Source organism: Phacochoerus africanus, chromosome 4 (assembly GCF_016906955.1).
Source record: "Phacochoerus africanus isolate WHEZ1 chromosome 4, ROS_Pafr_v1, whole genome shotgun sequence".
NCBI classification, from domain to species: Eukaryota; Metazoa; Chordata; class Mammalia; order Artiodactyla; family Suidae; genus Phacochoerus; species Phacochoerus africanus.
In genome coordinates, this window is record NC_062547.1 from 147,482,230 (window position 1) to 147,495,770 (window position 13,541).

The 13,541-nt window shown below is 46.1% G+C and overlaps 1 protein-coding gene across 2 annotated transcripts in view; it reads right to left on the reverse strand.

Moving 5' to 3' along the window:
- The window catches only part of LARS1 (leucyl-tRNA synthetase 1), a 74,786-nt gene extending 73,002 nt beyond the window's left edge, over positions 1 to 1,784 (reverse strand). Inside the window, exon 1 of one of the 2 annotated variants that reach the window (XM_047778952.1) lies at positions 1,617 to 1,784. In XM_047778952.1, coding sequence (XP_047634908.1) covers positions 1,617 to 1,622 — 6 coding nt within the window. In that variant the 5' untranslated portion in view covers positions 1,623 to 1,784. Of the gene's footprint in view, positions 1 to 1,244; positions 1,267 to 1,616 lie in introns of those variants that run through there. The other variant, XM_047778953.1, reaches the window with a different exon arrangement.
- Between the last annotated feature and the right edge of the window lie 11,757 nt (positions 1,785 to 13,541).

The following is a 13,541-nucleotide window of genomic DNA, read 5'->3' on the forward strand; positions in this document are numbered from 1 at the left end:
TCTCCTAGAAAGAAGTGGAAAACTTTCATTAAAGGAGTGTGCTTGCAAAATAAATTACCCAATTAGTTTACAACTGCAAACAGTACAGTGATTAAGAGAATGATCTCCAGAATGGGATCAAATGAATTAAAATTCTACTTCTAAAATGAGATCTCACCCCCTCTCTTCTGTTCAGGAGCATCACTCCAGCAACAGGCGTCCTCTACAAAAGATCTGCATAAATTTTCCCTTCCAGCAGGGCAATTGCCATAAGCATACAAGCACTATATAATTCCTCCTTTTTTTTTTTTTTTGTCATTTCTTTGGGCCGCTCCCGCGGCATATGGAGGTTCCCAGGCTAGGGGTTGAATCGGAGCTGTAGCCACCGGCCTACGCCAGAGCCACAGCAACGCGGGATCCGAGCCGCGTCTGCGACCTACACCACAGCTCGCGGCAACGCCGGATCGTTAACCCACTGAGCAAGGGCAGGGACCGAACCCGCAACCTCATGGTTCCTAGTCGGATTCGTTAACCACTGCGCCACGACGGGAACTCCCCTCCTTTCTTTAAAAAAAAAAAAAAAAAAAAGCCCTCTTTCAACCCTCACCCCCATGCTAGTCTCCTTTACATAATTCCTCAAAAGAGTTGGCCATAGCCCCTCTCTTCCCTTTTTTTTTTTTTTTGGTCTTTTTAGGACCGCACCCGGCGGTATATGGAGGTTCCCAGGCTTGGAGCTGTAGCCGCCGGCCTACACCACAGCCACAGCCACGCCAGATCCATCCGTGCCGCTTCTGCGACCTACACCACAGGTCTGGGCAAAGCCGGATCCTTAACGCACTGAGCGAGGCCAGGGACCGAACCTGCGTCCTCATGGATGCTAGTCAGGTTCGTGTCCACTGAGCCATGCTTTCTTGATCAGCACCCTACGAGGCTTTCTAGGATCTACATCCTCCCAGGGCTCAATCCTCCACCTCCCCCGCCAGAGGACACACAAACACACAGGCCATCCACACCACCTCCCCCGGAGGACCGCCTCTGGCCGCACAGCCCGCCTGGTTCCTCACTCGCACTGCCGCCTCCGTCCGGAAAGCGCTTCCTCTGCACAGGTGCACGGCTCACTTCCTTACCCCCTTTTGGCCCAAATGCCACCTTCTCACTCAGCGCGGGCTTTCTACACGCCCCCTCCCTGCTCTATTCATTTCTATTGCACAGAGCGACACCTGACACATTGCACATACATTTGTGTTTTTTTTTTAACCACATACTTCAGAATGTAGCACGCATAGACGTAAACACCATGACGGCAGGAATTTCTGTCTACAAAGAGGCGCTCCGTAATTTTCTGTTTGAAGGAGTCGTCAATGCTCCATACTCCTCTCTCTCCAAATCAGTTTTTAGAACCTTTGGTGAAATAACACGTGACGTTAAATAGTCTTTAAAGTTAAAAACCTTAGCGCCTCGTCAGCTAGCGAGAAAAGGCACATGCTCACAACAGCCAAGCCTTAAACGCGGGGAGTAAGGCCTCCTTTTTCTTTAGAAAACGGTTTTCTCTCAGGACAGCGGCTACCACACGGGGCCCCTACACTGGCAAAAGTAGGGAGTCCGGCCGCGCGGACCCTCTTCCCGCCAAAACTCACCGCCATGGCGCCGCCCAGCCGACGGTACAAACCCACGACAGCGACCTCGAGGATCCCCCCCTCAAAGGAGTGGTTACAACTTCTTCCCTCCCTCTCGCGGGAGTCAGGCCCACCACCTCCCTGAAGCACACGCTTCACACCTGATGAGGCAATCACCGGCTCTCTAACTACCTCCGGGGCCATCTCGTGGCCTGCTGGGAGTTGTAGTTCCCAGAACCCTAGAGCCCACGTCCAGCAGGCACGTATTGACTACATTTCCCAGAGAATAACAAGCCACCGGAACTCTAAGTCCAGCCACACCACCTCTCAGAGGGAGGAACCGGTAGTGACGTCACGAGCATATTGAACTACAAAGCCCATGATGCAGTTCGGGGTCGCAGATCGCTGTGAGCGCGCCCTGAGTGACGTGGAGATCCCGGGCCACCAACCTTTTCACCTTATGGAGCTGGTTTAGGTGGCTTGTCTGGATGCCTGGACGCAAGTTGTATTCGTCTTCAGTGACTGAGATGCTAACTATGACATATTTACGACTGTTGGTGGCATTCAAAATTCCAAAAAAATTTTTTTATTTCTTAGTGAATTTATCACACCTGTAGTTATACAATGATCATCACAATCCAATTCAAAATCCAAAATTTAGACATTTTATAGCCATGTATTAACAATCCTCATTTTATATATATATATTTTTTTTTTTTTTTGGTCTTTTTGCTATTTCTTGGGCCGCTCCTGTGGCATATGGAGATTCCCAGGCTAGGGGTCCAATCGGAGCCGCAGCCACCGGCCTACGCCAGAGCCACAGCAACGCGGGATCCGAGCCGCGTCTGCAACCTACACCACAGCTCACCGCAACGCCGGATCGTTAACCCACTGAGCAAGGGCAGGGACCGAACCCGCAACCTCATGGTTCCTAGTTGGATTCATTAACCACTGCGCCACGACGGGAACGCCTCCATTTTTTTTTTATATTTTTTTTAAAGGAAAGGGTGGAAACCTACCTGCTCCCAGTTCCCGGCTCACACTGGTTCATCTTACCAAGACTCTGTTGTCTGAAGTACTGGTTACTAGCCATAAATGGCTATTTAAATTAACCAGTTTAAAATAAAATTTAGGAGTTCCCATCGTGGCGCAGTGGTTAACGAATCCGACTAGGAACCATGAGGTTGCGGGTTCGGTCCCTGCCCTTGCTCAGTGGGTTAACGATCCGGCGTAGACGCGGCTCGGATCCCGCGTTGCTGTGGCTCTGGCGTGGGCCAGTGGCTACAGCTCCGATTCGACCCCTAGCCTGGGGACCTCCATATGCCGCGGGAGCGGCCCAAAGAAATAGCAAAAAGACAAAAAATAATAATAATAACATAAAATAAAATTTTAAATGTAGTTCTTCAGTCGCACTAATGCCACTTTTCATGTAGAAAGTCCACATGGCTAGTTGTTCCATATCCGGACAGCGAGGGTGGATATAAAACATTTCCATCATCAAAGAAATATTGATTGAAAAGCGCTGATACAAGATTTTTACTTTCTGGTAGTCAGATTATTACTCTCACCTGCATTCCTTTATAATTTGTTAACATTTATTAAGCATCTACAAAGCACTTGGAGGAGCTGGGTGTGCCCAGACCAGAAGTGTGTCTTCCTAAAAGAATAAGTGGGTGGGGGGGAGTTTGCCCATGAGGATGAGAGGTCCATTCCTGGCCTTGCTCAGTGGGTTAAGGATCCCAGGGTTGCGGCAAGCTGCAGTGTGGTTTGCTGATGTGGCTTGGATTTAGTGTTGCCACGGCTGTGGTGTAGACCGCAGCTTGCAGCTACAATTAGACCCTTAGTCCAGGAACTTCCATGTGCTACAGGTGCAGCAGGAAAAAGCATGTAACTTGGTCCCTATGCTGTACATCGGAAAAATAAATAAATACAAAAAAAAAAAAAAGGAAAAAGCAAAAAACTGGGAGGGGGGATTTCTTTAATAAAAATGTTAAGTTATATATGTGTAATATATATATTATGTTTACATTTTTCAACCACTAGTTTTATGTCTTTGTTTGCTCTTTGGCCACACCCTCAGCTTGCAGAAGTTCTAGGGTCAGGGATCCGTGCTGATCCTTAACCTGCTGAGCTCCCAAGGAACTCTTGAACCACTAGTTTTGAAATACAAATTTAACGATGGTCTAAAACAATGCCTGGCACATGGTATGGGCTCACTGAAAATTTATTACATGAAAGGAAGTTAAGAAGGAACTTTAGATTATAGAGAACCTACCAATGGCTCTCCCACCTTTGTGCTCTCACACATAAAAATACTCTCCATCACTTACCACACCCTCCTCCTTTAGCTACTAACTATTTAGACGTCACTCCTTGACAGCCCAGATCTGGGTTGAATGTCCCTTCCTAGATGTTTGCTGAAGCGCTGCCTTCCTCCCCTCCCTTGGGAAATTTATCTCACTGAATTTGAAGTGCCTGTTGCTTTATCGTTAGATGTAAGCTCCATGACAGCAGAGGCTGCCTAGCACATAGTGTCTGGCACATAGTAGGTGCCTTGTAAATACGTATTGAATGAATGAATCCTTATCATCCACAGCTGTTACAAATATAGTTAGGCTTTCCTATTCCAATTCTGCCCTAACCAGTACCATTTGTCATCTTTGACTCATCAGCTTCCAATATGCGTCAGTAACTGAAATTGTTCATACAAGAAATATTAAGCACCTATGAACATGACAGCGAGGTAGGACATAGTAGGGAACACAGGTAACAACACAGACGTGGCCACCGCCCTCATGGAGCTTACAGTTTAAAGGGCATGTGCCCTTAAAGAAGAAAATAAACAAGTACCTGTGATGACAAAACATGAAAGCTCTACCTATATGCCTCCAACTTCATCCTTTCTAATTTTAGAGTCTAAGTGACAAATACTCTTTTTTTCCCAAGGGTCATTTGGTTTTCATTCACTGAACTAATTTGTTGAGCTTCTACTATGGACAAGGCCCTATGCCAGATATTGAAGATACAAAACTTGAGCAAGGCAAGCACAGTTACCCCGTCCGGAGAGCTTACATCTACCGGAAGATGCAAACATTGAATCAGTGGGAGCAATGGGAGGACCTGGAAGCGTAAGTGAGGAAGGGACATGGTCCTATTTGTGTCTTATAAAAATAATTCTTGGCAGTTCCCATCGTGGCTCAGTGGTTAACGAATCCAACTAGGAACCGTGAGGTTGCGGGTTTGATCCCTGGCCTTGCTCAGTGGGTTAAGGATCCAGCGTTGCCGTGAGCTGTGGTATAGGTCACAGACGCGGCTGGGATCAGGCGTTGCTGCAGCTCTGATTAGACCCCTAGCCTGGGAACCTTCATATGCCACAGGAGCGGCCCTAGAAAAGGCAAAAAGACAAAAAAAAAATTCTCAAAAAGGACTGGAAGGGAGCAAAAGTGGAAGCAGAAGTCTATTGCCCTTGACCAGGTGAGAGGTGATGGTGGTTTAGACGATGGGGGTGGCAGTCAGGGTGGGGAAAGCTGGACAGAGTGAAAAGATAGTTAGAAAACCAAAGTTATTACAGCTTAGTAACGTGGCCTTTTATTTGGGAATTGTCGATTCTTTGCTATCTCATGTGGAATACCCCCTCTAGATAAATGAAGTTAGAAAGATAGCATAGTGGATAAGAACTCAAGCTCTGAATCAGAGACGAAGTTCATCATTTACTAGCTGGGTGACCTCTGGCAATTCAATTAACCACTCTATAAAATAAAGGTAGTAATAGTACCTCATAGGATTGCTATGAAGATTAGAGAGTAATATGTATATGGGCATGTATATACATATATAAAATACAGTAAGCACTTTAAAAGGTCAGCTATTTTTTGTTATTATTTTGGGAAAATTGGTCCAGAAACATTTTCTATTTAATTAAAATAGAAAAAGCTTGCCTACACCCCCTAATAATCTTTCCTAGCCTAACTGAACTGCTTATCTCTGTATAATTGTGTGAGAGACCATCAACAACTCTCAAACCCTGTTGTACTCATTCTTCAAAATTCCACAACAGACTCACTTATGCCTTGTTTTGCTTCATTTTTTCCACCACTCTACTCAAGCCAATTGAATCAACATTTCTAAATTTAGATCCATAAAACTATAATTAGCTTTGGCTTGTCTCTGCATCTCTTTATATTTGTTTTTCATGCATATTGACCTAACTTCCCAAACTTTATACAAGGCAGGCCAAGGAATACATGTGGGCATGTACTTTCCTACGTCTGTTCCACAAACATGTGCCATCAGTAAATATGGTTGTCACTTACCCTATTAGACATCTTTTGCTTTCAAAATGGTTTCTTTTCCAACGTTAGGGTTGCGGCTTTACTTTTATTGTTTCCCAAACAGCAAACAGATTTTTCTTTCTGACACAGGCAATGAGTTGAAAGAGAAGGAAAGAGCTTTCTAGGGTTTATGGACCTCAGCTGATCCCAGGGCTGCTCTGTGTGCAACCTCTGGCAGCACTGGGCAGCAGAGACATTGTGTGCACAGTGGTTGTGCTCACTGGCTTTGGAGTAAGAAGCCTGGGTCTGATCTGAAGCTCTGTCCCATGCTAGCTCTGTTCCTTCAACCTTGGGATGACGCTGCGTCCTCACACGTACGTGTGGATAATGATAATATCCAACTGAGAATGGAAACTGAGCGCTACCAAGCAAGGTGATTATCCCAACGAGTGGCTCATGGTCTAAGTGCTCAATAAATTAAGCTAAAGAGAAAGAAAGTGGAGTTCCAGAGTTCCCGCCGTGGCTCAGTGGAAATGAATCTGACTAGCACCCACGAGGACACAGGTTCGATCTCTGGCCTTGCTGAGTGGGTTACAGATTCAGCACTGCCGTGAGCTGCGGTATAAGTTGCAGACATAGCTCGGATCCTGTGTTGCTATGGCTGTGGTGTAGGCCGGCAGCTACAGCTCTGATCCGACCCCTAGCCTGGGAACCTCCGTATGCAGTGGGTGTGGCCCTAAAAAGACCAAAAGAAAAAAAGAAAGAGGAGTTCCCACCATGGCACAGTGGGTTAATAATCTGACTGAGTGGCTCAGATCCATGCGGAAGTTTCGGTTTGATCCTCGGCTAAAAGGATCTGGCGTTGCTGCAGCTGTGGTGTTGGTTGCAGCTGTGGCCTGGAATCGGTCCCTGGCCTGGGAACTTCTATGTGCTGCGGGTATGGCCATGGAAAGAAGGAAGGAGGGGAGGAAGAAGGAAGTCAGTTTGATTGCTGCTGTGATCTGAATGTTTTGTCTTCCCACACATTCAACATTAGCTGAATCCTAATGTCCAATGTGATGGTATTAAGATCTGCAAGGTGCTTAGGTCAGGAGGATGAAGCCCTTTTGCCTGGGATTAATGCTCTTATAAAGGAGAACCCAGAAGCTCCCCACCTCTTTCCACCTTGTTAGGATACAAAAAGAAGGGTTCAGCCTGGAAGAAGGCCCTCACCCAGCCATGCTGGCACCCTAACGTTAGACTCTCCACCTCCAGAACTGCGCAAAATAAATTTCTATTGTTTTTAAGGCACCTAGTCTGTTGAATTTTGTTCTAACAGCCCAGACAGACTAAGGCAATTAATGGGAATTCTAAATCTGATGGACACGAGCTAGGAACAAGTAGCCATGTTTATCAGGGAGCTTTTGTATTTAGAAAAACGTAACCAAATTAGAAACGTTGCACTTCTCAAGTACTAAAATACTAAAATTTTGCACAATCCCCGTTGCCTGGATTTCTCCTAAGGTGGCGATACTTGTAATTCTCGGGAATTAGAAATGCCTCAGTCACGCTACGCCACACCAGTCTCTGGACCCACGTGCTTCAGCCTGCTCCTGTCAACATTCCGCAGAGCTTTGCAGCCGGGTCATGGAGTCCTTCGGGCAATGTGACAGCTGAGTCATCAAGACGCTCCTGTGGTTCCGAAATAGCCTTCCTATCCAAACTGCTGCTAACATTTTCATCACCGGTATGAAGGGGTCTGGGGCTTCTTAAGAAACAGGAGGAAGGAAGGAGGGGAGGAGGGATAGACAGATGGAAAAGAGGAAGGGGGAAGGAAAAAAGCAAAGAAACAGGTAAAGGCAGCAAATCACCTGTTATTGGGATCCCATTCCTGTGACTATTTTTAAGATTTTTTGTGCATTTACAACATTTACGTTTCCTTTTTGCAGTATTAGTGAAATGGAAAGTGGGGTAAACTATAGAAATTGGCTGTACAATCATGGTCCTGCTTTTTTTTTTTTTTTTTTGCCTTTTTAGGCCCAAACCCTTGGCATATGGCGGTTCCCAGGCTAGGGGTCAAATCAGAGCTACAGCTGCCTGCCTTCACCACAGCCACAGCGACACGGGATCCGAGCAACATCTGTGACCTACACCACAGCTCACAGCAATGCCAGATCCTTAAGCCACTGAGCAAGGCCTGGGATCCAACCTGCAACCTCGTGGTTCCTAGTTGTATTCGTTTCTGCTGCGCCACAGCAGAAAATCCATGGTCCTACTTTTTTATTCCCTATTAATTGGTCAAGCTCCTATTATCCTAGAGGCCGGAAGTCAGCATCTTCCTCTAAAGCTATTCTATATAGTGTCTGAGAATTTGGGCTCTAGTACCAGACTGCCTGACTTTGGATGCCCTCCCACCCCCATTCCAAACTTGCTATGCCATGACGGGAACTCCCCAATGGTCAGTTTTGTATCCTTATCTCTCTTGATGTAAGAAGTTCATTTGACACAGTTGAAAACTCCACCTTTCCTAAGACAATTCTTCTCCCTCTGTTCTTCTTCCTCACTGGCCCTGCTTCTCAGTTTACTTTACCAGATAGCATTCCCCTTCCTTCTAAGGGGGAGAATGCCCTACTGGCCTTTCCTGCTACATACTCACTTCCTAGATAATCTTATCCACACGTCACATGCTGATGGGCCCCTCGTTTTTAACACCAAGCTAATCCCTGTCATCAAGTCCGGACTCTTAGATCCATCTCTCTACTAAACATCTCTACGTGAATTTTTATATTAATCCTCTGTTATGCCTAACAAATTACCCCAAAATTTAGTAGCTTAAAACAACAATAACCATTTGTCATCTCTCATAGTTTCTGTAGGTCAGGAGTTTGGGAGCAGCTTGACCGGGTAGTTCTGGCTTGGGGCTTTCATGAAATTGCAGTGAGATGCTAACCAGGGCTACATCATCTGAGGGTTTGACTGGGGCTGGAAGATGTTTCTAACATGACTCACTCGCAAGGCTAGAAAGTTAGCCCTGGCTCTTGGTAAGAAGCCTCAGTTCCTCTCAACGTGGACCTCTCCAAAGTGTTGATTGAGGGAGTTCCTGTTGTGGCTCAGGGGTAGCGAATCTGACTAGCATCCATGAGGACGCAGTGGCTTCGCTCAGTGAGTTAAGAATCTGGTGTTGCCATGAGCTGTGATGTAGGTTGCAGGCGCAGTGTGGATCTGGCATTCTTGTGGCTGGCAGCTGTAGCTCTGATTCCAACCCTAGCCTGGGAACTTCCATATGCTTTGGGTGTGGCCATAAAAAGACAAAAAAAGAAAAAAAACAGTGTTGATTGAGTGCCTTTTGACATGGTGACTGGCTTTTCCCAGAACAGGAGCTACAGGAGTTCCTGCTGTAGCTCAGTGGAAGCAAATCTGACTTGCATCCATGAGGACACGGGTTCAATCCCTGGCCTCACTTAGTGGGTTAAGGATCCAGCATTGCCATGAACTGTGGTGTAGGGCCACAGATGCAGCTTGGGTCTGGCATTGCTGTGGCTGTGGTGTAGCTGGCAGCTGTAGCTCTGATTCGCCCCGTAGCCTGGGAACTTCCATATGCCGCACCTGAAGCCCTAAAAAGCAAGAAAGCAATTAAAAACAAAATAGGAGCTGCAGTGCTTTTTATCCTAGGCTTGGAGTCAGTGGCATCCCTTGCAGTGTGATCTCCTGGGCACCCAGACAAGGCCTGACCCCCTGTGAGAGCAAAGTCCACAGGGGTGTGACTCCGAGGAGGTAAGGCTCGGGGCATCTCAGAGGCTGGCTACCGCTGTGTCCTATGTCTAAGACAATGTCTAAGGCCTAATTTAAGTCCCAAACTGAATTCAGTGTCCTCCAACCACTCTCCAGATCTGCTCTTCCCTCATAGTCCCCATCTCAGGCCAAACCCTTGGTGTCATCCTTGACTCCTTTGTGTTTCATACCACAACTCATCTGTCACTAAAAGTCACTGAGTCTAACCTCAAAATATATACAGCATCCAACTTCTTACCATCCCAGTGCTTGCCTAGTCCAAACCGCTGTCGTATCTTGCGTGCAATTTTGCTTCCTGACTGGCCTTTCTACCTTCTCTTGTGTCCCCTCCAATCTGATAACCATAAGGCAGCCACTGTGATCCTACTTAAAAAACTAAGCCAGATAATTTTATTCCTTTCTTTAAAACCTTCAGTGTCAGTGTTCCCATCATGGCTCAGTGGAAACGAATCTGACTAGCATTCATGAGGACACAGGTTCGATCCCTGGCCTTGCTCAGTGGGTTAAGAATCCAGCATTGCTATGAGCTCTGGTGTAGCCACAGATGTGGCTCAGATTCTGCGTTGCTGGGCTGTGGGGCAGGCCGGCAGTTACAGCTCTGATTCAACCCCTAGCCTGGGAGCCTCCATATGCCGAGGGTGAGGACCTAAAAAGACGAAAGACAGAAGACAAAAAAAAAAAAAACCCACAAAAGACAAAAACCCTTCAGTGTCTTTCAGTCTCACTCAGAATAAAAATTCAAAGTCCTTATTACAATGGCCAGTCAAGTCCTGCGTGATGGGTCTTCTAACTACTTCTCTAGCCTCCTCTGCCTTGGCTTCCCCTGGCTCACTCTGCTCCAGCCCCAGAGCTCTCCTGCTTTCCTCAGACTTGCCAAATTAGTTCTTGCCTCAGGGTCTTTGCACCTCCTGGAAAGCTCTTTTCTCACATATCCACGTGACCAACGCCCTGACTACCTCCAGACCACTGCTCTGCTCGGAGTCCTTGAACTTCCCCATCACTCTCTCTCCCTCATTTTGCCTTATTTTTCTTTACAGAACGTATTCCACCTGACACATGATAGAGTTGTTTATTTGTCATCATTCACCTCCTGCCAAAAATAGGTCTCCAAGAGAATGCCTATTTTTTTTTCCACTGCTGTATCCCCAGAACCTAGAACAATGATAGGTCTGCAATCAATATTTCCTGAAAGAAAGGCTGAAGGCAGGAACTGAAAGAGGCTAATCCATGCAAAGTGGGTTGGCAGAGTGCCTGGCACACAAAGAGTATGAGTTATTATTATGTGATCTGTCCAAATCCCGGGGCCTTATTCAATCTAAGGAAGGGAGGGCTGTGGTCTTCTAGTATCAGAATAGTGACCAGAGGAGAGCACCGGGGCTGGCGCAGTGTAAATGAATCTGACTAGTAACCATGAGGTTGCGGATTTGATCCCTGGCCTTGCTCGGTGGGTTAAGGATTTGATGCGGCTGTGGCATAGGCCGACAGCTGTAGCTCCGATTCGACCCCTCGCCTGGAAACCTCCATATGCCATGGGTGTGGCCCTAAAGAGAAAAAAAAAAAAATTTCTCTACTGCAATGGAGCTTTGCATATTTCTCCTGGATGCTTTGCTAATCTGCCAGGATAGCTCCTAACCTGGGTCCCCAGGAAACCTTCAGAGGGTGGGGCAAGGACTGTATCAGGCATGCACGCACCCAGAGATGCCACTTTCAACCTTTCCTCCCTGTTAACACTGCTCTGAATGTGTGAGCAACTTTTTTTTTTTTCTGGTCTTTTTTTTGGCTGCCCCCACAGGCATATGGAAGTTTCCCTGCCAGGGATCAAATCTGAGCTGGAGCTGTGACCTATGCCATAGCTGTGGCCATGCAATGCCATATCCTTACCTCACTGTGCCAGGCTGGGGATCAAACCAACGCCTCCACGGAGACAAGCCAGATCAGTAATCCACTGAGCCACAGTGGGAACTCCAAAGCAACTTTAAAAAAAAAAAAAATTGATGTATTTGCAGAGTCTTATGCAGTTGTGAGAAACAATGCAGGGAGGGCTTTCCACACACTTCCCCTGACTTCCCCCAACTTCCCCCAGTGGTAACATTTGTAAAACTCTAGTACAGTATAATCTGACATGTTTTGTGCGTATTCATTTGTGCATCTATGTGTGTATAATTCTATACAATGTTATCACCTCTGTGGTTTCTGTGTCCATACCCACAGCCAAGATACAAAGCAGTTCTAGCACAGCAAGGATCCTTCATGCTGCCCTTTAACAACAACCCCTCCTTTCCCTCCACACCCCCATCTCTGACCTCTGTTCCTAAATTATGTCATTTTCAAGTGTTATATAAATGGAACCATATAATATATAAACTTTGGGGATTGGCTTTTTTCCTTACTCATCATAAGTCATCCAAATTGTGGCATGTATCAGTAACTCCTTCCTTGCTGGAGGGAAGCATGGAGTATCATTCCAGGGTATGTGTGTATCACACAGGTTCACCATTCACTTGGTGACGTCTGAACTGATGGATGATTCTCATTCTGGCTACTATAAATAAAGCTGCTATAACATTTGTGCATAGGTTTTTGTGTGTGAACATGTTTCTACTTCTCTTTAAATGCCAGGAATGTAATTGATGGGTCATATGGCAGTTGCATGTTTAGGTTTTTTTTTGGTTATTGTCTTTTTTTTTTTTTCCCCCCAGGGCCACACCTGCAGCATATGGAAGTTCCTGGGCTAGGGATCGAATCAGAGCTGCAGTTGTCAGCCTACATCACAGCCACAGCAACGCCAGCTCCGAGCCTCATCTGCTACCTATGCCCTAGCTTGTGGCAACACTGGATCCGTAACCCACTGAGCCAGGCCAGGGATCTAACCTGCATCCTCATGGATTCTAGTTGGATTCTTAATGTGCTAAGCCACAACAGGAACTCCATATGTTTAGTTTTGAGAGAAAACACCAATGTTTTTCAGAGTAGCTGTACTATTTTATATTACATCAGCAAAGTATGAGCAATTTAGTTTCTTTGTATCCTTATGAGTATTTAGCATCCTCACTTTTTTATACTAACCACTCTTTTTTTTTTTTTTTTTTTTCCCCAGCTGTCTCCATAGCCTATGAAAATTCTTGGGGCAGGGATCAGGGATCAAATCCAAACTGCAGTTGGAACCTACACCACAGCTGCGGCAACCCTGCATCCTTAAACCAGTGTGCTGGGCCAGGGATTGAAGCCTTGCTGCCTCAGAGGCAACCTCAACCTGCTGCACGGCAGCTGCAGTTGTGATCTATGCTGCAGCTGCAGCAACAATGGATCCTTAACCCACTGTGCCAGGCTGGGGATCAAACCTTCATCCCAGGGCTCCAGAGTCACTACCAATCATTTTGTCCACAGCGGGAACTACTGAAGCAATTTTTTTCTTAAAAAAAAGCTCTTTATAAGAAAGTTCTCCTAAGAAAACAAATCTACATTTTGTTTTGTAGAAGAGAGACTTCTGATTGAATGATTATTTGTCTGCCAACTCACGTTCCTTTGCGTAACTAAGATTCAAGTGACTTTTATTGATGTGACTTTTCTCGGAGCAGGTGGGCTGCTCCAGGTGACCCAAACTCAGGAGAGACTGACATTTTGATAATTACGTTGTTGAATTAGCTGAGCTTCTACAAGTGTGTAGACACGAGAGGGTCTGTTCATAAGCATGAGCTTCCTAGTTTGAAATTCTAACAAAGCTTAATTTAACAAGTAAAAGAAGCATATTATGATTGTAAATTTCACAGAGTAAACAGAGAAAAATGACTCTCGACTTCTCTCATTGTACATCTGGGACATTCTTAGCCACAGGGTGGAGAATAAGGACCAAAACCAAACCAACCAACCAACCCCCAAAGTGGGCATGATACACTCCAATTTT